Source organism: Echiichthys vipera (assembly GCF_963691815.1).
Source record: "Echiichthys vipera genome assembly, chromosome: 9".
In the NCBI taxonomy this organism is placed as follows: Eukaryota; Metazoa; Chordata; class Actinopteri; order Perciformes; family Trachinidae; genus Echiichthys; species Echiichthys vipera.
The window spans coordinates 22,734,651-22,758,765 of record NC_139834.1 but is presented as its reverse complement, the minus strand read 5'-3'; the positions used below and the strand labels follow the sequence as shown (position 1 = coordinate 22,758,765).

The window sequence follows — 24,115 nt, the reverse complement described above, 5'->3', positions numbered from 1 at the left end:
GAGATGATAAGACTGATACACATATAGAGTAGAGACATTGTTAGCCTAGCCTGACATAAAATGTGGAAGCAGGTTTTATGGTTTATAATTATTATGTTATGTCTTGTTTTTCAAATATGTACACAGACAGAAATGCAATAATGACAGTTTGTGGTTTTTGTTGGTAGGCACATTTCTGAACCTGGGAGAGAGCCGTTTCCTTCTTTCAGGGATAGTTTATGGAGTAACCTATTTGGCAGATGTGTGTCATCGTGTTAAACCTTCATTTTACTGAATTGGCATCACAGATAGATTTCACAATGGCTGGCATCCGGTAGAAGCATGGGCATTAAGGCTCAGATGGCTTGCAGAAAACTAGAATATCATCAAGCTTCATGTGTGATCATCAGCCAAGACAGAGAACAATGAAATATGGCTAAGAGAGGAATTAAAGGGTGGATACACTGGGCAACATCTGGATCTTTGTTTATATAAATACCCTTCAATTTGTGTCATCACAGTCTTTTTGACTTATGCATGAGCACAGATGCACTCAAACTCACGTGCACTCGCTGCTGCTCTAAGCTAAAGCAAACCAAGGTTTTCTGAGTTATTTTTGTTCTGTGCTTACTAAACCGGTTTAATGGAACAGAGAGTATACTATCTGTCAGCGGTCTAGCCCGGGACCAGCTACAGATGCCCTACTGGAAAGTGAAATATGAATTAATAATATGGTGCATGTGTTCCCAGAACTATTCTTCAACAGACAGTACACATAGAGGTGAAATGAAATCCAGTTCTAATTTAAATCTCCTCATTTCCGTAGCGACGAAGCCCTCCATTAAAAACTCTCTGAAGACTAAGAAGCTATTACTCAAAGGTAATAACTCCCTAACTCCACAAATCACAGCTAAACGTATATCTATTGTGTTCCACTGAATAAATGTCATCAAATAGGAATTCCATTCTAATATGAAATATACGTTTTCCATAATTGTTAACATATTCATCTGCACTGCCAAAGCACTGCATCATAGTAAAAGACTGTGATCCCTGAAATTAACAAACCTTATTGAAACCAAAAAATTGAAAACCAAAGTCCAGTATTGGTAGATGAAATATTAAATAACATGTACCTTAAATCTTAAATGATAATAATAGCATGATAACATTCTTCTCTCCCTCTGTTCGCCTGACTCAGTGTTGTAAGTGGAAAACTGCAGCTCAGTTGACAGATCTGACCTCATCTCTCATGTCTTTCTGGTGAGCCAAGGAAACTACAACTCTCGCAGCATAACCGCTGTGTGTTTGACAAGCCTGAATGAAAAATGAAATGTACAGATTACAGTTGTAGATTGAAAAACACGGTTTGATTTACGACTGCCTGCACTTTTACAGGTGGGAGATTGAAGAAATGTTTTGGAAAAGGAAGCAGGGAATAAAATTTGATTGTTTAGGCTAGAACAACCTTGTATATAGAACAAGATGAACAGGTGCAAACCGTACTGCAATGAATGCATCAGTCCACAAATGTATATAAATGCATACAGAACTGATCAGTCAGAAATCATGAATTTACCCCAGAAAACAGGTGTGTTATCCATTTAGTTTTAGTTTTAGTTTCTTTCTCAAAGCTTTATTTAATATTTTCAGCACTTTTCTGTTCCCCTTTTCATGATGATGCAATAGCAGTAATATAAAATAAATGGCTGTTCAGGTTTGAGTCACCGCGTTTATGGTTGATTTACAAGTTTAAGAGTGCTTTAACAGATGTTCTGCAGAGGGAATTCTAGAAAAACACAAAGTCGTACGCTTATTTCTTCATGTCATATATTATCTTCTACAGATTGAAACCACTTGCAAAGTCACTGCAACTTAAATCAAAATGTAATGATGAATGTAGACTGTACAGTAACTTACCTTTTACTGAACATCACTCATCAGAGCACAACACATTCAAACACTTAAACTTAAAACTTAAGTTTAACCGATATGATTTATCACCTCCAAAAACCTCACCTCTTTGGATTCGCTGCTGACAGGTCCCAGTATGAGAGAGTACAGGATATCTTTGCCTCCCAGGAAGAGACGGTCACGATACTCATCCAAGAAGACAGCGGTAAGAGAGAGCTGGCCATGGTGCCCGCTGAAGATGGACGACCTGTTGGTGGACTGCAGGTCTGCAGAGAGAGAGGAAGGAAGCGCAAAATCAATGAGATAGAATGGGAAAGCAGGATGAAGTGGAGAGTAGAGAAAGGGAGATGATGACACAAGGAGCTTTATGTATTTTCACAGCACTTTTCACACACACTTTTCCCTGTAAGCAGCAAAGCATGAAATCTGAGCACGAGAAGATCAAACAGTGACGACAGCTGTGAGTTTAAAAAAAAATGATGATAGTGATAAAGAAGAGTGCCTTCTGTTCTCTCACAGGTTGCATCACTATGGAATTTAAAACGACTTTATAGTGACTTCAGCTTGAGCTCTTGTTTGTAACGCCTTAATTTATCCATCCACAAGGGGAAAATGTGTTTTTATAGACGAATCTGATATAAGTTCAATCTTCTCAACGGCTTAAAATTATGCCCCCTGTGCTGCTGCTGCCGTAACTGACAAGAATCAGTTCAGATACATGATTGAAAGTCAAATTCACATGTCCTCTTCAGTACCATATACTGTAAATCCCATTTCTCCGGTGGGAATCCACATGTAAAATCTCCTTTTGTTCCCCTAGACATCCATACAGTATTGTTTCCTAACCAGCTCCTGTTGCTGCTGTTAACACGCCTTTCATTCGCCTTTAAGGGATGTTCCCAAAAAACACCCATAGTACCGACCAACCCGCCAACCAAACATTAACTGGTATGTGTTTTTACTCTGTCATAGAATGGACTGCTCAAAGCCACTATAGCATATCAAGGTATTTGAATCCAGTTACAATCATTTGAAAAGAAGTGCTTAAGTGCATGAATTCATGGGAGCACATGCACTCATGCACACATTCACCTACACACACACATGGACTCTCATAAAGTGAGCATGCATCAGTAGGTGAGCAGGAGTCCGTCTGCACACACCAGCCTGCACCTGGCTCTCTTCTCTAATCTGGCAGCAGCTTCAAAATCAAAAGGTTGATGCAATGAGGAGTGGCAGAGACCAGGTTGAATCTCTCTCTCTCTCTCTCTCTCTCTCTCTCTCTCTCTCCTCTCTCTCTCCTCTCTCTCTCTCTCTCTCTCATCTCTCTCTCTCTCTCTCTCTCTCTCTCTCTCTCTCTCTCTCTCTCTCTCTCTCTCTCTCTCTCTCTCTCTCTCTCTCTCTCTCTCTCTCTCTCTCTCTCTCTCTCTCTCTCTCTCTCTCTCTCTCTCTCTCTCTCTCTCTCTCTCTCTCTCTCTCTCTCTCTCTCTCTCCTCTCTCTCTCTCTCTCTCTCTCTCTCTCTCTCTCTCTCTCTCTCTCTCTCTCTCTCACACAGAAAGCTCACTGCTTCCAGGCATCACAGCCTCCCACAGCTTTGAAAATCTTTCACTTTCTAGCACAAACACCTGTTATATCTGCCTCTACAACCTTCTCTTCATAATTCTTCTTCACCTCTCTCTGTAACAGAGAGAAATACTCCTGTGAGAAGACGTCTTCGGTATGCCAAACTCACTGCGGAGTAGTATTTCGGCTGAATCGCCTTTCCGTCTACTTCTCATCACTCGTCTGCCACTCTCATTATTCCTCTCTCTCTCTCTCTTTTTCGTTCGGTTCAACACATACAATAATACATGCACCAAACACACACACACACACACACACACACACACACACACACACACACACACACACACACACACACACACACACACACACACACACACACACACACACACACACACACACACACACACACACACACACACACACACACACACACAGTGAGAAAGAAGGCTCAGTCACTCACCACTCAGTAAGGATATTTACCAAGAGAAGCACAGGGGCCTCCTTTACCAGTGACACCTTGTCCATCACTGGGGCCTTGCAGACACACAGATGATGTGTTTTTATTAGAAATCTCAGTTTCTCAAACTCATAAGCTGCATACTCTACAGAGGGCTGCACGCAAGAACGTTTTTTTACACACACATTTAAACAGCCTCACCCTGGATCACCCTCATCACCAATGCAGAAACTTTTCAATGAAGGGAGATCAATTTCCACAGTTTAAGACTTTATCATGTTTTCATGTTGTACATATACTTCCTAATAGGATCTTTACAGTAGCCAAATACAAACCCCGAACCAACAACTGGTGAAACACTGTCTACATCAACCGACATCAAAGCCTGTTAAATGTTGTTGCACAAAACCTTCTGAAGATAGTGATAAGGGGAAAAGTTTTATAAGAAAGACTGGATATAAAACTTTAAGGCTGCTTGCAACAGAATAAATAGTAGACACACACGAGTGGGAAGACATTGAGGGTAGTCTGTAGGAGAGAGGAATAGAAGAGTTGGAGAGGGAATGGATGGGGGCCTTGTGGTTTTTAGAGGCTGGTAAAAGTCAGAAAATAATGAGCAGGAAGAGAGACAGGCAGAGAAAGCCACAAGACAGACAGAGAGTATAGCGGAGAGTGATAGATTTATTAGGACTGACAAGGCAAAAACATGAGACAGAGAAGAAGATAAGCTTTAGAACTGTTTTACATTAGATGCTGGAGATCTGCACGCTATGCATTTTCATAATATATATATATATATATATATATATATATATATATATATATATATATATTGATAAAACGGATGGCTTGAATCAAACAATCTGATTGGTTGATATCCGTGGTATGAATCCTGTTATCCACGACTATGATGTCCAATTCCTTGTCACAATTCTATATCACTACGCTTTCATCTTTTTATACAGTGAAGGACTTAAACTTGCAGAAGATTTCAACATGTTTATAAAGTGATTGGCTAGTCTAAATTTTTACAACATATTTACGAAATGATTGGTTATCCTTATTTCTAACAATGCTCTGTTATTGAAAAATGTCAATCAGCTGTTCCATGTGTCCCTGTCACGGTGACAGAGTGCTATCTTTAGCACTACATGTTCACAGACGTAGTAGCTAAATCTGTCTACAGAAAAATACTTTTTTTTACAGGATTGAGCTAGGAACATAGTTTCCTGTTTAAATGTGTGGCATTTATTCAGTTTGAGAAACTTCCTGATGTCTACATGCTATGCTAACGCTATTTTCAGGGAAGCAACAGTTAAATCAGAGGGCCTATTTTTTTGTAAGAACAATGGTTTATGGACGATTTTTGTTAATAAAACAGTTTAAATTGGAATCTCTTAATCACTATAATATTGCCATAGTTGGTAACCATTTTATAAAAGCAATAGCTCACTTCAGGCCGTTACCGGTAGACATGGCGAGATATTACAGCTGGAAGGTCTTGTATGTGTTAATCATGACACCGTTTATCAGCAGAACATGCAGGCATCTCTACACACCATCAGCTGATGACTGTCTGTCTCCACAAGTTCAACTTTTTCCACATAGCTCTGAGCCCTGAGATGACCTTTGGCTGGAGAGGGAGTGAAGACGAGTGACAAGACCATGTGTTCGTTTATGTCTGTGTGATGAGTAGAAAGTGTGGTTTCGCATGTGTGCATGAGTCTGTGTATGCTTGTGGCATGTGCTGAGACATTCAACAGATACTGCAGGTATTAGATTGAATGATCACGGCACACCTCTTTGTTTTGACAGGAAAGATTGCAGAATATGGATAATGTTAGGGTTCTGTGGCAGAGTTGTCAAATGTTTTTAACTTGTGTGTACTTCAGTATGAAAGACTATCTGTCTACCACTAATAAGATTCACAAGGTTTCAGCGTGACAATTGAAAATGAGCACAATAAGTAATCAAGTATAGTGGTATAGTGGTTAAGCAGCATACCATTCGATTCTGACTAGGGAGCTTTGCTACATGTCATAATCCTCTCTATTCCTACATTACATGGAAAAACAAATTCTAAAAGTTAAACACTACAGTATATTAAACTGGCTTAGTGTTCTTGAAGGCTGATCCTGATGATAATGTCATCATTTGGCAAGTATTTATTCATAAACCAAAGTATTGAACTAATTGAAAATGTGACTCATGTGGTGGGACATGAATGTTTGTACCAAAGTCCATGGTAATGCAATCCAAGAATTCGAGACATTTCACTCAAAACCACAAATGTCAACCTCATAGCACTAGAAGAAAAATCAGGGGCCACCAGAGTGAGTAGGATGCATACCCTGTGGACCATGAATGTTTTACAAAATGTCATGGGAATCCATCAAATAATTGTTAATATATTTCAAGCTGGACCAAAGTGGTGACAGATAGACCAATATTGCTATTGTTGTTTTGCTATTCATTAAATCACACCAGAGGGGAGCTTGGTGTGACTTTAGGGCACAGACCCATTTTTAATATAGAAACTTTAGCACTCGACCAGCATTTGAGTTCTGTGTCTCTTAATGATTGGTCACGACTATTTTAGGGATAACTGCAGGTATGTCTCACTGTATTTTGACAAGTTGTTTGATCACTTATCTATGGTCTTATATTATATTTTATCCTTAAGTGAAGTAACTGACTCTCTCTGTCACGCTCAAACATTTTTTTATACCTGTGAGAAATAACCAAAGATGACCTACCTTATTCATCTATGATTGTAAATCCTTGATTAGCATAACAGTCAAGCTGAGAATGACTGCTGGGGGGATTGTGGATAGGAGTCACATGAGATTGCAAATGGTGACAAAAGGGAGGTCGTAAATACTGATAACTTCCACAGGGGCCATAAACATGGGGTAGTGTGTTTGTGTTAATTCTAATGTCATTGTGTTTGTAAGAGGCTTTGATCTGACTTGTATATCTGCTGAAGAAATTTGGAGACAGGCAGAGATTGTTGGAGACCCGGCGGTTGGTTAGGATGTCTCTCCTGTATGCATGCAGTATTTAGTAAAGATATGATTGAGAAACACTGAGGACTCCAGAGAATTTCTTTCACATACCTTGTTTCATTTATTTTCCCCTTTCATGGTGGAAACACACTAAAAAACACACTCTGTCTGATGTCTCTTTCTCGTCTTTCATTTTACCTTTGCATCTCGTAAATCACAAGTATACATAAATACCACAGCTCAACACACACACACACACACACACACACACACACACACACACACACACACACACACACACACACACACACACACACACACACACACAGACAGGGGAAAGGTGAGCTAACAGCTTCCATCTGCAGCTTGTTATCACTCCAGCAGCTCATCACCTCGCTGTGGAAACCACACCACTGTCTCACCTCTCACCAGCCTCTCTCTCTCCTGCTGTCTATCAATCTTCACATCGCTTCCGTCCATCCATGTAACCTCTCTCTCCTCTCCATCATTCTCAGTTTCATCTGTCTATCCATCTTTACTTCCTCTCTGGTGTTATTTTTCCTCTCTTGAAGTCCCTTCTAAATGTGTCTTCAATTTCATGTCTCATGTCCGTCCATCTGTCTTCCTGTCTGTCTCCCCTTTGCTCCTATATTTCTCTCTTGTCTCTCTTTTCAGCCATCTTATGTCCTTGCAGCCTAAGGAAACTTGTACATCTGTCTCTAATGTGTCTCTTTTCCCTGAAGGCAGGCAGTCGACGCTGCATTGACAAACAGCAGCGTTGCCAAACCGAAGCGACACGCAAAGGAGCATCTGGTTTCACTGTACGTGTCAAACCTCAGCTATCACATCATGCAGTCTCAGGCACTTCAAAGATTTGTACGCAGTAATTTATTCTGGGATTTGTTTACACTGTCAATGCTGCGCCTAGTCAGACAGAAGCATGTCCTGATGTCAGTCAAATCGGAGTCAGATGACTCAGACTTTGCGTTCTCATTCACTGCAGCAGTTAAAAGAGCTTTTGCTTATTTGCATTTTTTTTTGCTCAGGGACCTTACATGGTCCTTTCATCACCCAATGGCATGTTAAAAAAAACCTTCTAATTAAAGATAAAAAAGAAAAGATCTAATGATGAAACTGAGCGCAGCATTACCGCATGAATTGGTAAAAAGTGACAAAGGGACAACAAAGTGGTTAAAAAAATAAGATTTGCTCTGACAGGTCTGGAAACGAGTGAAAGTGGGTTCAAGAGGGGGAACAAAATGAAAAAAAAGTTTACTTCCAAATCTTATGCTGACATCTTTAATGTACAAATTGGGCACAGGCAGAGTGTAAGCTGTGTTAAGATGCAGACACACACACGCATGCCTGCATGTGGGCACATACGCACACAATATATCAGTATTATCGTTGGCTCAGTGGGAGAGGGGGACACATCTGAAGTCCATTAGACCCCCTGTGCTACAAAATGCATACCAGAAACACACACACACACACACACACACACACACACACACACACACACACACACACACACACACACACACACACACACACACACACACACACACACACACACACACACACACACACACACACACACACACACACACACACACACACACACACACACACACACACACAGTAAAATCACACCTATTCACATCTCAGCTGACAAAACTGACTGTCAGTCTCTGTTTCTAAATATTGCTTTTTGACAGTTTGTTTTCTTGAGCTCTGACACACAAACACAGACATTCACAAACAAATAAAGACCCATTAGACTCATTACACCGCTGACAGACTTCCCAGCGTATCATTAGATCTCCTCTGTATATTGTTGCAGTGTGCCAAGTATTTCTGGAATCTGCCGCATGCACAAAAAGTCATCTCACAGTTCTTCTCCTCCTCTTACCACTCCCACACCCACTCCTCCTCCTCCTCAGCCTCATATTCCTTTTCATCTCTTCAGGTTGTCTCCGCGCCTGGTACTTTATTAGACGTGTACAGTATTAGGGCTGACAAATGGCTTACATTTTGGATCACTTTCTTACCTTTAATCCATTCATACACATTGTATATATTGTATGTTAAGAAAAAGAATGTTTTGATAAGTGCAGGATGCCAAAATACTAAACACAAGCAGGGTATTAACATTTCTTTCTCTACAATTGGGAATGGGAATCACAGAGCATTCTGTTATGGCTCCAGTGGACAGCTCATCACCAGAAAGTGGGGAAAAGCAACGTTTAGAGCCATATTTTCACAACTCACTCTACCAATTACCAGCTGTTTCTTTTCAAGTCTCACTCTGTGAATTAAGGTTTATTGCTGGAACAGTGGAAAGACTAACAAATACAGGTTTGGTGGAGGGAAGTTGAACACCATTCATCTGTACACACTGCCCACTCTGCCATTATAGAAAGCTGGATTCAAATCAGCAAAGTAAGGTCCCTTTAAGGACAGGTTTGTTAAGCCGCTGGCATGGCTGCAGACTCTTTCCTGTGACCAGTTTTAGAATCATGTCACATCTAACTGAAGTCAGCCTCTCATTTTCTTAACTTTTCACAGTCCTCAAGAGACGACTTAGGCATACAGTAACCATGGTAACCAAAGATTTCAAATAAACTGGGACAGCTTCCCATCATCTGACTGAAAAGGAGGTTTTGAATAGCTGTTTTTGAAGTGACCATTGTGGAATATGCCACCAGGCCACGATTGGATAAATCAGGAAAACATTACTTTTCTCATTGAAAAGCTTTCTCTCTGGTTTAACTTGTCATGTGACTGTATTCATGTTTCTATACTCTATATTATGCTATGTTTTGCACATCACTATTGTTGCACATGGACCTCTATAACTACTGTGTCACTATTATATAATAGCATGTTTCTATTTCATTTCATTTATAAGCTCAGTTATCTAGGAGGTATAAATTCACAGTGATCAGACCCCCAGTGTATCATTGTTTGAAATTAACAGGGATGTGTCCCATGCACCACAGGCCAGATAACTCATGCCAACCTGTTACTGCTCCTCACTGGACATGATATTTTACCAACACAGCTCACATTCTTCACACACTTGATCATGTGATGAAACCATGAGAAGTAAGAGGAGCGCCAAAGAAGAGGAAGAGCACAAAAAACTTTCTTTCTCTTTCTCTTTCTTTGTTTCCTTCTCTCTCTCCCTCACACACACACACACACACACACACACACACACACACACACACACACACACACACACACGAACACACACACACACACACACACATACACACATACACACATACACACACACACACACACACACACACACACACACACACACACACACACACACACGAACACACACACACACACACACACACACACACTTCTTCTCCCTATGTGGTCTCGGGATGATGTCTCAGAGTCCCTGTTACCCAATCTTCCCCTCCGAGCCAATCAAAACACAGCACAGGGTGTTAGCTCATCACCCTCGATCCTCATCAACCCTTACCCTCCTCTCCCTCCCCTTCCTGCCACATTTCATCATCTCTCCAACCCCTCTTTTTTCTCCTTAACATCTTCCTTCCCTGACGGGGGACTGCTTTCTCTTTATCCATCTTTCTCTTTTGTCCACTTCCATCTTTTTTCCTCCCATTTTTAATCCACTTTTACTGCATTACTCAAACCTACTACATACCTCTCTGTCATTTCATCTCTCCCATCCAAAATGATACATAACATACCCCACTCTTAACCTGAGCTTTCCTCTGTCCTTTTCCTCTCCTTTCTAAATCTCATCCTTCCTCCCTTTACCTCAGATATCTGTTATCCTCCCTCCTCATCCTTAGTCTGTTTCACTTCATCATTCCTACTGATACAACAGTGTATTACTCCCTAAAGAAGGCCCACAACTTCTTAAACTTCAGTCTTTTGTTATTAAACTCTCATCCCTCACTCCCTCAACGCCTTTTCCAAGGCCTCCAGCGCTCTATAAAATCCTCTGTTGGCTGTCTTGCCTCACACACACTTTCTTAATTGAATGCAGCAAAGTGTAGAAACACACGCAATTCTGTACATGACAGATTTTCTTTTGGTTTTGTCAATATCAAAGATTTAGTTTTTTTTTTACAGTTTGGTTATTTTGTGAAACATTTTGTTGTGTGTAGTGTTGGTTTTTAACCAAAACCTGCAACTATGAAGACATAAGCTTTCTATGGCCCTGTTCATATCTGGCATTAACATCCATCCTGAGTGATGCAATCACAAGTGGACAGCTCTAAGTACAGGTGTGAACCTACTCAGGGTGCATTGAGATCGGATGGCTCAGACCACATTCGGAGGTGGTCGGACATGGGTCAGGGCTTATGAATATAGCAGTGTGAATGCAGTCCATCTCTCATCCACATTGAATGACCATCTACTCAGCTGTAAGCAGAAATACGTCATCATTCATTGACTTTGTCCACAACTGAGCCACAGGTAGCTCTGTGTAATTTGCCCGTTTTTGCATTTTAAACATTATTATTTTAAAAGTGGGCTATTTCTCATGTCTCAGAAACCAATCAGAAGTGTATAGAGTGTTCTGGATGCTATTATAAGACTGTGTCTGCGTTGCCCTGCACTCATTCCGCTCCCTGGAGCTCTGTAGCACTTGTCCTGTTATTTTTTTATTTAAATGCTTCTACTGTGAAGCAGCGAAATCTGGAAATGTTTGGTTTTCATCAGCAGTAACTAAAGAGCAGTAACTGTAGCTGAAAGAGAACATGAAACACTAAAAAAATCAGAGAGCTGAACACGGATACATTTTCAAATTTCTTCTCTTTGCTGTCCTGCACAGATTACCACAGGTAGACATCTGTATTTATAGTGTGCTCAAAAAAATCCATACAAATTACACACAGACCGCCGTTTGTGAAAGAGAAAAGTTATGGAAATCGGCACACAGATCGTCTCACATTTCTTTAATTGTTCTTTATGTGAGAGTTAAAACTGAAAATCACACACAACTCAACAAAGATTTTTCATTAAAATATGTAAGCAGAAATTATGTATGTATTCATTTACATACTGAATGGGTCAGTGAAATCAGATCACAAGTGGTCAGTGAAGACACGTGGAGATGCATTTTACCGTCAGGTGTGAACAGAGCTCCTGAGAGCTGAACACCTGTGATCTGATGACTCAGGACAGATGTTAATACCAGGGGAGAACATGCTCTAAGACAGAGAGATAGAGATACATAACTACATTAGAATAAACAAATGCAGTGCCAAAAAAATCTTCCCATTTTTGTATTTTATTAAGAAAATAGGGATAAAAGGCCAGACTTTCAACCAGTTTCCATTACAACTTGTTTTTAAGAGGATTCTAGAAATGATGTAGATCACTTCACTATAATAAAAATGAACTAACATTTTGTGTGGCTCTCTATTGGCCTGGTCTAATAGATACATCAGTCGACAGGCTCTTGTACTCAGCTCTTCCTGTCAGCTGCTTCAGTGGAACTAATGAATTGTTTGTTTCGAGGAAAGGGGGTACAGCACCTCGGTGTGTGTGATGTGTAAATTCTCCCATCCTGCATTAAAGAGGGATCCAATAATATCTGGCCTGATTCTCTATCACTTTGCATTGGTTCTGAGCAGAAGTACCAAATAGTAGGAGACTGAATTGACATGAGAAGACAAGAAAAACCCTTTTTGTCTTCGCATGGGTTTGTGTATGTCTGTGTGTGTGTGTGTGTGTGTGTGTGTGTGTGTGTGTGTGTGTGTGTGTGTGTGTGTGTGTGTGTGTGTGTGTGTGTGTGTGTGTGTGTGTGTGTGTGTGTGTGTGTAATTATCCTAGTAGTTTTTTTCATTCTGTTTTTCTTTCTTTGTATGCTTGCTGCTCTCTACAGGAAGATCCAGCTGTACTACTGTGGTTGTAATGCTTTGTAATCCTTTAATGTCGCCAGTGAAAAAATACACGAGCAGAGCGGAGGATGTTTATCCATCTCATAGAGAGAGGGTGGTGGAGAGATGTTTCTTTCACATGTTGGAACAGTAGGGCTTACTATAAAACACTGGCAAGGCATCTGTCATTCCATAACCACGACCCAGCATGCACTTGGCGGACAGTGACGTACTTGAGAAGGCCAAGTTCAACATTCGTCCAACTGAGTACAAAGTTTTTACAAGGTGTTGTTATAGGACTGTGATTTGTTGAAAGTATTATAAGCTTTGGGTGGATAGCAGATGGCCATGTAAGTTATAACAACTCAACAACTTTCATTTGAATACTACATTTGCACTGGTTTTCAATATTGGTGATGTCATATCATCCAAATGTTTGTTGGCAAGTTAGAGACACTAGGTGATAGCATGTTTGTAGAACCGTAATCCTGTTTTCCCTAACCTTAACTAACCTTAATCCTGGTTTTAATGGGTTTAACATTTTGCATTTGTATAAACACTCATTAAAACCAGAGAAATGTTCATCAGACATTTCTTTTAATTGTGTTTAATGATACGGTTTTACTAAATCCACTATTTGACTCCTGCAATTTGTAAAGAGCCTGGCAGATGTTCAGATCTTTCTTGGCTGTCAGGAACCCACAGTTGTACGTAATATGTTTTGGTGTCATCAAAGTAATATCATATGTCACCAAAAAGTATAGTCCAATTCCTATTTATACCATTTTGATATTCATACTCATATTCAACCACTTCCCAGGTAGTTTCGCATTGCAAGACCCTTTTCCACAATGCTTTGTCAGTATCGGAAAAAGGTCTGGCTGGACGAGTTAACATTCAGGGTTAAGGAGGAAATGCTCTGGCTGGTTTGTTGTTCTTTAAAACAATCACAATTTCTAAGCTCTGGATGACCTTTGCAAAATAGTTTGTGGAAAGAGGGGAGAATGCCAGCTGAAATAAGTGACCAATGCTTAATTCAAGCAATCTACATCTGGTGAGTCAGACTACTTACCAGGTGATGTCTGTGAGGGTTCAGGGTTTAGGGTGGAGATTAGGATTGGGCTGAAGCACCCCAACAAGTGGTTTTAGTTGGCTAACCTTAAACCTAACCAACATCAGCCATACTTGGCTTACAAAAAAAAATCTTTAGCATATTTCCAAAGACACTGCAATCAAGTCAAAATCGTAGAAGCTTTGAAATAGTATTTGGAGCTGAAACAAAATGGAAAGAACAGCAAAGACCAGTACAGACAGAGTAACAAAGTTCCAGATAGGTACCAGAGCAGAGGATTGGTCAGACCTCTTGAGGACAACAGCGAGGAGAGCTGCTGGGTGTGTCAGTGTAGAAAGTTTCGAGAAATTGCTTTTCAGGACTTGAACCCCCCTTTGGTGATCATCCACTGCTTTCATTTGTAATGCTCATGTGAAAACAAAGGCCACTGCTGAGTACTGGGGTTGGTTTTGGCTGGCCTCTTAACACACACAAACACACACACACACACACACACACACACACACACACACACACACACACACACACACACACACACACACACACACACACACACACGCACACACCCACACACACATTTCTCTTTAACTTGGACATGCTAGTTAAACAAGAGTGGATAGACAAAGATTTCACAAAGGGAAGAGATACAGGATACCCATATTATGCGCACAACGTGCATGCGCACACACACACACACACACACACACACATTCACACACACACACACACATACACACACACATACACACACAGCACGCACATCTCCCATAACTCCTGTGTGTAAGGGGAGAACTAGTAATCTACATGACAGATGGTCAAAGCCACATTGTTGGGACTTGAACCCTCAACCTTTGCTTCTCAAAGGGACCAGTGTCTTCAACCTCAGGTTAGCCCCTCTCTTTCTTTTACCCATCTATCTGTCATTCTTCCATCTTCCTCATCTTGCGCTCCAATCTTTCAACCTCCTGTCTTTTCCTGTCCTTTTCATTTCCTTAGCCTCTCTCTGTCTTTGCTTTTTCATCCATTTATCTCTTTCCCCCACGGTACCATGACCTCTTTTCATCTGTACTTCCATTTCTGTCTAATGCTCGCTTTTTCCCTCTCTCCATTCACTCTCTTCCTCTGTTTCTTTTACATCCACTCTTTCATGGATCCATCGTTTGTTTTCTGTCCACATTCACCAAATCGCTCACTCATTGCTTCCCTCTCTTTCCCCTCTGTTCTTTGAAATTCACTGATGTTTCTTCTCTTTCATTGACATTCCCCTCTACCATTCACCCTTCAGCCCAATGATTCATGCCAGCATTAGGGGCACATGTTTTAATTCACAGTGCAGTCCTGGTTCAGGCAGTTGAGCCTTGTAGAGGCCTGTGTGCACTGACCTTTAAGCTGTCTCAATGCAATGCTTATCTGGACATGTTTTTGCAGCAAAGCTAAGCTGTTAGAATCCAGCAGGGGTTTATCAGTCTATCCTTTTACTTAGAGGGACGTGGTGAATGTTAGATTTAGGTGTTCATGCAGAGGCAGTCCACAGGCCTTACGATTTATAATTTGTACAATAGACTTCTGTAGCACTGAGCTACTTAAAGATTTAGGCCCACTATGTAAACCTTTGATAGGTGCTAAGTCCAGATCCGGACTCACAAGTGATGACATCTTGAGGATAAGACAGGCCTTTTTATATTGTTCTTATTGTCATCAAATTTCCTGACAAGATCAAAACCAAAAAAATCCCTTATCCTTTCCTACTTTATTACGTCTTCTGTGGCACCATGTTTTTTTTTTTTAAGGATCATTAATTTACATTAACAGCTACATACTTTAGTTTTGCACACATTTCTCAGGAGTAAATAGTGCTTTTGTTGGGGATTATTTTCAGCTTTGGATTAATACACATTTGAAACTCTAGCAACTTACAAGAAACTAGAACATGTGGAGGTATATGGAAAGGAAGGGACAGGCATCAGGCTTTGGATAAACAGACTTATTGGGACAATTTAGGTTTGTATTTTTTTTATGGCATTTGTAGACAACTAGAAAATAGATTATGCCAGCCTCGACCTTTAACCACCTTTCCTAAAGACGCTAAGAGGATAACGTTAACCGTAGTTCTTGTCTTAAAGGCATCATTACACATGATTTCTTGTGAAATAAGTTAAGAAACATTCAAAAATACAAGCAGTCATCTCCCACTGCCATTACTGACTACTGCTGGGCATTTAGGCAAAAAGAAGTTGTAATCGAATCATCATCCAAGCAGTTGACTGTTACGAAGTACTGTTACTATGGTGTTTCATATACCTTACCCACTGAAAGTGTTTGGTAAACTGATGACTGGAAACATGATCATAGTGTCCTGTTTAATGATTTCAACGCTGCCAGCCCGTAAGAAACAAGTACTTTCTGTGGCCACAGTAATATTATTTATGCGATTCTACTTTACGTTGATGGAGATTGTTCTATTTTAACCTGCTCTGTTACAAAATGAGGTTCAATCTCACCTAAAATGTGATGTAGCAGGAGGAACAGTGAGCAGTGGTTAGTCGTTATAGGCCTGACACTGTGATTCAGTAAATAGAAACAATCAAGGACGGATGTTTTTATCCCCAGTGTTTCTAAAGGATTACTTGGCTGACTTGTTTTGGACCTCCCTGTGGCTTTCTGATGAGTGAATCATCTCTTTTATGTCTCTTCTCTTCTTTTTTTTGTTGCTTTGTTTCTGTTTTTTCTTTCACTCACTCCCTGCCCAATTTCTTTTTCCCTCAAACATCACAGGCGCCTTTTCTCTTCCCACCCCAGCTTCCTCTCCATCTGTGCTCTCTGATCTGGCCCAATGTTTATCTCAATCCTTTTTTCCAGCTCCCCATCTCTCACACATTGACTGTCATTTATCTCTCCCGTAGTCTCTAAATGCCTCCGTCTGCATGTTGTCTGTAATCTGGCCAGGCCACCTAAGGGTTGTCACAGAAGAGATGCTGTTGACACGGCACATCTTGAAACACACAGATGTCTACATCAGGTTCAATTACTCTCTCTCTCTCTCTCTCTCTCTCTTTGACACACACCCACCAACAGTTCAGTTTTACATCACAAGCAATACGTCTCTTTTTCTGTCACACCCACAGGTTTTTTGCATTTTTTACTTCATACACACCTACACAGTAACACCTACACACATAAATGCTTCACACATCAAAAACGCCTACACACTAACGCCACAGCACCCTTAGATATCATACTCACTGTGCCTTTCTTCTCTTCTCTCTCTCTCTCTCACACACTCATTCTTCACCGCACACATCATGCCCACGGTGTCAGAAACATGTAGTGTGTTTCCTCTGTCAGCAGGTCCACATACCAGACAAAAAACCTCTCTACGATGCATCTGACTCTGTAGCCTCCCAAACTAAACATGGGTGAATTTTGTATTGACCGGACAAAGCGCTTTTGTTCTGTTTCCATTACAGTATTTAGGGTATTACTGTATATATATAAAAAACAAAGTAAATATATTTTTGGTTCATGACCAGTCTTACAATAATAATAATATATCATAAAAATACTAACACAAATGTCATTCATAAGGAATAAATCATCTGGACTTCTTATTATCATTGAATTAAGTAAACAAAAGAATGCATACACAGTCAGTATGTTTTGGTTAGTTGAATATTATTCCCTGGATGTGAAATGTGTGTTTTTTCTGATAACTGCATTGGTTAAAGTGGATTATCACTCATACCATGGTCAATCCCCAGTAATAAAATGTAATTGTAATTGATTTAATCTTAAAATAAATAAATGTTGTATTTCAACAAGAAGATGCTGTTGGATCAGTCTCTCTAGATGACAGCCAGGCACTGGCAGTAAAATACGGAAAATATAGAGTTCCTGTTCAAAACATAAAAGGGAGAAATTATTTAGGCTGTATGTGTGAAAGGCAACATGGTGGTGCAGTGGTTGGAGTTTGAATGTTTTCTCTGAGTGCTCCAGTTTCGTGCAGGTTAAGTTAATTGGTGACTCTAAATTGCCTGCAGGTGTGAACGTGAGCATGAATGGTTGTCCATCTCTCATGGAGCCTTCACGTTCTATGGAAAATTGGTAAATACCAAAATCCAACGTGAAAATTGCACATGAATAGCCCCTCATGTGGTAATTTCCACTGAGAAACTCGTAGAATATTTTGATACATGAGTTGCAGAGATAAGATAACCTTTGACCTTTTCAACATGGAGCGCAAGAGTCTACTTTATTACAACAACACTGTTCTGGTGGGGGAGATTATTTGCTTCAGATAAGGGTAGACGAAGCTAATGTGGCAAAAACAGAAATATTTGCTATGTCTTGTGTCCTTTAAAAAGTCTTCTATTCATCATCTATGAAAAATACAGTATATTATTTACCGTTTGTGTTTAGATAAATCCTGTTGATGAATTAGGCAGTATAAAATTGTGTTCCCAAAGTAACAGATCAGGATTTGTGGGTCCACCATGTTTAATTTAACTAGGACAGCAAACGCACTTGAACACCATGCACTGGTAATTTCCAGTTTACAAGTGGAAAGGACCATCTTTTCCATAGCACGTGAAGGCTGCATCCGTGCTGATGTCCAGGGTATATCTCGCCTCTCACCCAGTGTCAGATGGGATCAGTTCCAGTCTACCTCAACACTTTATAAGTGGGTATGGCTAATGCATGGATATAAATGAATGAAAAAGTGATATTTTAAACATAAGAACATATGGAATATTGTTGGATATCATACATCCCATGAGAGTTATAGAGTGTATTGTCACATGTATAATAGACACCAACCAGCATATCAGATTTTAGTTCTATACCATAATATCAAAATACTTCCAAGACATATCAAATGTCATTATGAGGGTGTCCCAGGGGATAGGTTTGGCACACAAACTTGCATGAAAACTTTGGAAACATGTTGTTAACATTAAGATGCCCTTACATCTGTGCTTGACAGCTTTACGACCTTATCAACTTAAATGCATCTCTTCATCACTAAAGTGGACAGCTGAAATCAATAAAGGATTACAACTTTCATCTGGACCATAACTTTATTTCTCACACTGTTTCTTACCATCACTCTTTCTTTTGTTAAACTATTTGGACTATTGTTCACATACTGTCAACTTTAAATATTGACTATTGAGCCTGGGGGCTAAAGACCCCCTTGACTATATGTTAAGAACTTACATAAACATTTGAAATTCAAACACATGTCAACCATAACTAAACTACTAAAATCTCTAAAACCCTCTCTTCTTTATAATATGTGTTAGAGTTGAAGCTTATATGCATCCTACTATAAAAAAAAAACATGTGCCCGACAAGCCAGTTGGCTTGGTTACTAAAACCTTCAAGTTTCTCCCTTTTGTTTCCTCTTTTTCTTTTCTTTGCTGGGTTTAAGATCGGTCCAGAGGCCTGGGAGCATTTATACTGAACTCGGAAAGAGAGGGGAAAATTGTCATGAACTAGCTATTACACGAAGCAGGGAGGGCATGATGGATGAAAAAGAATGGAGAAGGAAAGGGAAAGCACTGAAAGATGAAAGGATGGGAGACGCTCTACTTTTCAGCAGCTCCGGAGTCTCCCACTGACAGATTACCCCGCTCCGCCTAAGAACAACTAACACCCGTCTATATGTACGCATCTGGGCAACGCTGACTGAGAAAACAAACTCATTAAATCACAGCCTGTAAGCGAAAACAAACAGAACGCTTCACTGTGAGAACTAATGCAATCTGATTAAAATAGGACGCTGATGTGCGCATTTGTTTTTTGCAAGCGCCCCTCTGCCTTTGAAGAGACAAAGTGAATATTGTATTAGACGGATTGTGTGTGTGTGTGTGTGTGTGTGTGTGTGTGTGTGTGTGTGTGTGTGTGTGTGTGTGTGTGTGTGTGTGTGTGTGTGTGTGTGTGTGTGTGTGTGTGTGTGTGTGTGTGTGTGTGTGTGTGTGTGTGTGTGTGTGTGTGTGTGTGTGTGTGTGTGTCTAAAGTCAGTGTGTGTAAGAGAGGGAATTCAAATGAATAAATGAGGCTGGCAGATTGAAGAAAGAGGAGGACAAATGAACGACATACGGAGACAGATAGATAAAGACAGAGAGAGATGCATGATGGGAGGTTGGGTATAGATGCTTGGCAGAGGGCTGGGAGTGCAGCCAACCACACGCACATTGCATACCTCAACGCGTCAATGTCACCCTGTAAGACACACACTTGAACACACACACACACACACACACACACACACACACACACACACACAGACAAACACACTCCCTCTTGTTGTCGAGAGTTTGAATTGCAAATTAGCAAACATGAACTTGGATTTCATCTAAACGTGTTAATATCATATAAATACAGCAGTCTATGATGGTGAAAATAATTAGTAAGAAAGAGAAAATAAATGATTAGATAAAGTAAGAAAATCCCAGAAAGTACTGATTTGGTTATTTGCAGGTCAAAAGCAGTTAATGCATGTAAGTTTAGGCTGGTTTATTTTTCGAAGTCCAGATTTGTTTCAACATGTCAGTGTTTAGAGGAAGGTTTTCCAACATGTATTTAAGACATAATGTATCAGTTTCTGAAAAATAGCCTTTTAAATTACGTTTTAAAGGCTTAGTATTAGGGATGTCGGGATGAATCAATGTTTCCGTAACCATTGTTACATAACGTCACGGTATCATTACTGCAAGAATTTTAGAAGCTACGATATCCGTGGTGTTTCCTACATTGTTGCCTTGTGAAAATGAATCTCCCAAGTCATATTGTTTGTGTGTGCTGGGAGATCTCCTCTCGCGAGTCGCATAACAAGTGTGTGTGCGCGCCGGCTTGTTTTGTGCGTGTGAGTCAGGCCACTCGTGTTGAGAAAAAGAATTGTAAAAATGTCAGAGGGAACAAATACCTAAAAGTGCTTTAAATCAGCAGCGTGGGAGTATTTGGAATATCTACAAAATGACAAAGGAGATGGATATCCAATATGCAAAGCATGCAGTTAAAAGGTGAATAAAAAGGGATGCAACATTTTGAATATGCTCCAACATCTTCAACATAATCATTCATCTCTTTATGCTCAAGTTAAGGTTAAAAAAGAAAACTTAACTAGTGAATGTAACATTACTAAGCTGAAGGCAAACACTTTAACAATGTAAACACTAATTGTGAAAAAAAATATATTTCTTCTCGTCTTCTCTTCTTCAATGATCGTGATATCAATATTTCATATAATGGCATCTCTTCTTAGTATATGTTAAATAAATGCCAAAAAATAAATTCAGTTGTAGACTAACTATGTGTATCTTTAGCTGCAAATCAGTGCTGACTGTTTGAAATAAACAGAAAGGGAAGAGAGGACTTTAATAGTTCAGGGGTAAAAAGGGCTTCTTCCTGTTCGAACTTCTACCCACTAATTGATTGAAATGAGATAATGACAGCTTTTCCTGTTGCTGAATTACCTCGACATCCTCCTGGGAATACAAACCCCCTCTGGGCTTCTCCGGGTTATTATGAAAGAGGGAGGGATAGAGGAAGAGACGCACAAACAAAGGGGAAAGAAAGAACACTGAGATGAGACGGAGGAATCAGAAATTAGACCAAAGAGTGAAAAGACGAGACGCATGGAAATTTATTGTTGAAAATCAAACAAGGGAAAGAGAGACTTGAGTAAAGGGGGACATTTTGTTAAACAGGGCAAACTATTGGGTCATATTGGAAGTCATCTAGACAGGAAGCTAGAATCTGGTTGGTCACTAATGAGAACCGTGTAGGAGAGTTTCTTCCCACACTCCTCACTATGCTGGCAAAATGAGAGTTGAGTGTTTTTCAATGACAAGTAATGAAGAAAAACTGGCTTTATATTGTGCTGTTTACTGCTGGATCAAAGTGAACATGGATGCTTTGAAAAGGGGGCTCGACATGAGTAAAGTGCAGTGACTCACAATCCTGGGCACTACTTTTTCCACTTCCAGTGTTTGCCCAGGGCATGACTTTGTTTGTTGAAAACAGAGGCTCACTAGACTAATCAATTGTGTTGCAGGATTTCCTGAATATTATCAGTAAATCAGCAAAATGATACACCAATGATTTTGCTATTCAGCCCCAGAAGTGTGGTTTGAAGAGTTACAATATAATACTTTTAAATTGATCATTCAGATCGGCGTTTTCTAACATTTAATGAAGGGGGTCGCAAGAGAAAGGTTCATAGACTGTTTTTAAAAAAAAAAAAAAAAAAGGAAGCTGTTCCTCTAGAGAGCAAGAATGTGCTCAGAAAATGTCATGCACAAGTGGAAATTTTGGCCTGATGGTGTCACTGTCAGGGGTCGCCTAAGCGTCAGTGGTTCAACATCTACCAAAAACAAGCATGTGTATAATATATATCTGTTGAACCTCAATATGTGTTCAATCCATTTTCAGTCTTTCTGTGTGTCTCCCTCTCTCTCTCTCTCTCTCTCTCTCTCTCTCTCTCTCTCTCCCTCTCTCTCTCCCTCTCTCTCTCTCCCTCCCTCCCTCTCTCTCTCCCTCTCCCACTGCATCTAACAGGAAGACCAGTACACTCACATGGTGACTTTTCTCCTGAAAACATGAAGCTGAACTGGAGGAAATCCTGTGTGATATCTATCGCTGATGGTGATTGCAGACTCACTCTGGCCCTGAGTAAAACGAAACAATGAGCACAATTTGGCAACAACACAGTCAACAGCACTTAAAGACACACACACACACACACACACACACACACAGACTGGATCCCTGGCTTATTATCATTAAACCTAAGTGAGTCATGTTCAACAACAGGGTTCAGATTAGAGAAGGGAGAGGAGGAGAGTATGAGGCCAAAATGATACTGTATATGGAAATGTTTCAATTTTGGTCATTGTGGCAGTAAATGTTTATAACAACCAACACAGTCAGTGTAATTAGACTTCCACACAGAGTGTAGCAGCAAAAAGTACTCTCTGAGTCATTTGTACAAGCTACGTTGTCGTGTGCAATGTAAGATGACCTGTTTTTTTGTCTTTTAGTCCTCATGACATAATGCTCAACCATACCGCAGTATAAAAGATAATTAACATCCTCCCAAGGTATTTCCGTTGCGGTTGCCGCTGGTAATAAACCTTGAGACGGTCGCACCCCGTGTATCCCACCGCAGAGCTTGAACCTCGGCCAACATGTCCTCTAGCTGGACACCCCGCGTGCACTGCGGAGCGGTTACCACTTGGAATCCAGCAAATTAACGCAGTGTATGCGTTCACGCCACCCAAAACACATAAACAGCCAAAACAGTAGCAAAAACATTGACCCGCGGGTCTAACGCTTCCAGTACGGACCACCGCGAAGAGAATAAAAAGTTTTAGATAAATGCACACATAAAAAATAAGCCTTTATGATTCCTCTCTATTATGGTCTTAAGTTGGAATATTCACAGGACAAAAAAAAGATGGTAGAAAAAGAAAGAGAGACGACTCCAAATACTAAGAATGAGACGGTCAAGAGAACCAATTAATGCCACCTGTAGGACAGGCGCGCACAGAAAAGGGTGCGTGAAGGATAGATAGATAGATAGATAGATAGATAGATAGATAGATAGATAGATAGATAGATAGATAGATAGATAGATAGATAGATAGATAGATAGATAGATAGATAGATAGATAGATAGATAGATAGATAGATAGATAGATAGATAGATAGATAGATAGATAGATAGATCGATCACTTAATTACCTTTGTATGACAGTCTCAGTCGCGGCACATTTAACTTGGTTGCTGAGACGGTGGCGACAAGTAGCGCAACAAGAAGCATGTGGAAGAAAGGTGTAAATCCCTTCATTCTGCGGAGGGTCCCTCCGGCTATATAACTCATAATTTCAAAATGTGTTGCCAACAATCAAACAGAATATTCCAAGAGAACTTAACGGGGGGGAAACTGCTGGATTCTTGTTCTCACAGTGGCAACATTTGCGTTTTCAGGTAAAGTTCCCCCGGTGCGTAAAAGTGTGTAAAGACGGAGCAGCTGGGTGTTCTCTCAACGGAGTGACTGCCGCGCTACCCGGGCTGGTGAGGTGGTTCACTGACTCCGCTCTATTCCTTCAGTTCACCTCCAACAGCTGCCCAACAGAAGTCTTTTTCAGCCAGAGAGGGAAATAGATACACCACGCCTTTACAGCGGGGAGAGAGAGAGAGAGAGAGAGAGAGAGAGAGAGAGAGAGAGAGAGAGAGAGA

General features: G+C 40.4%; 1 protein-coding gene across 1 annotated transcript in view; it reads right to left on the bottom strand.

The window, feature by feature from the left end:
* sema3bl (sema domain, immunoglobulin domain (Ig), short basic domain, secreted, (semaphorin) 3bl) overlaps window positions 1–23,884 on the bottom strand; it is a 70,794-nt gene extending 46,910 nt beyond the window's left edge. Inside the window, exons 1-2 of the mRNA XM_083919619.1 lie at window positions 23,618–23,884; window positions 1,999–2,159 (exon numbers count right to left, since the gene is read on the bottom strand). Of these exons, the coding sequence (XP_083775745.1) occupies window positions 1,999–2,159; window positions 23,618–23,756 (300 nt within the window). The 5' untranslated portion in view covers window positions 23,757–23,884. The remainder of the gene's footprint in view (window positions 1–1,998; window positions 2,160–23,617) is intronic.
* Window positions 23,885–24,115: the final 231 nt, after the last annotated feature.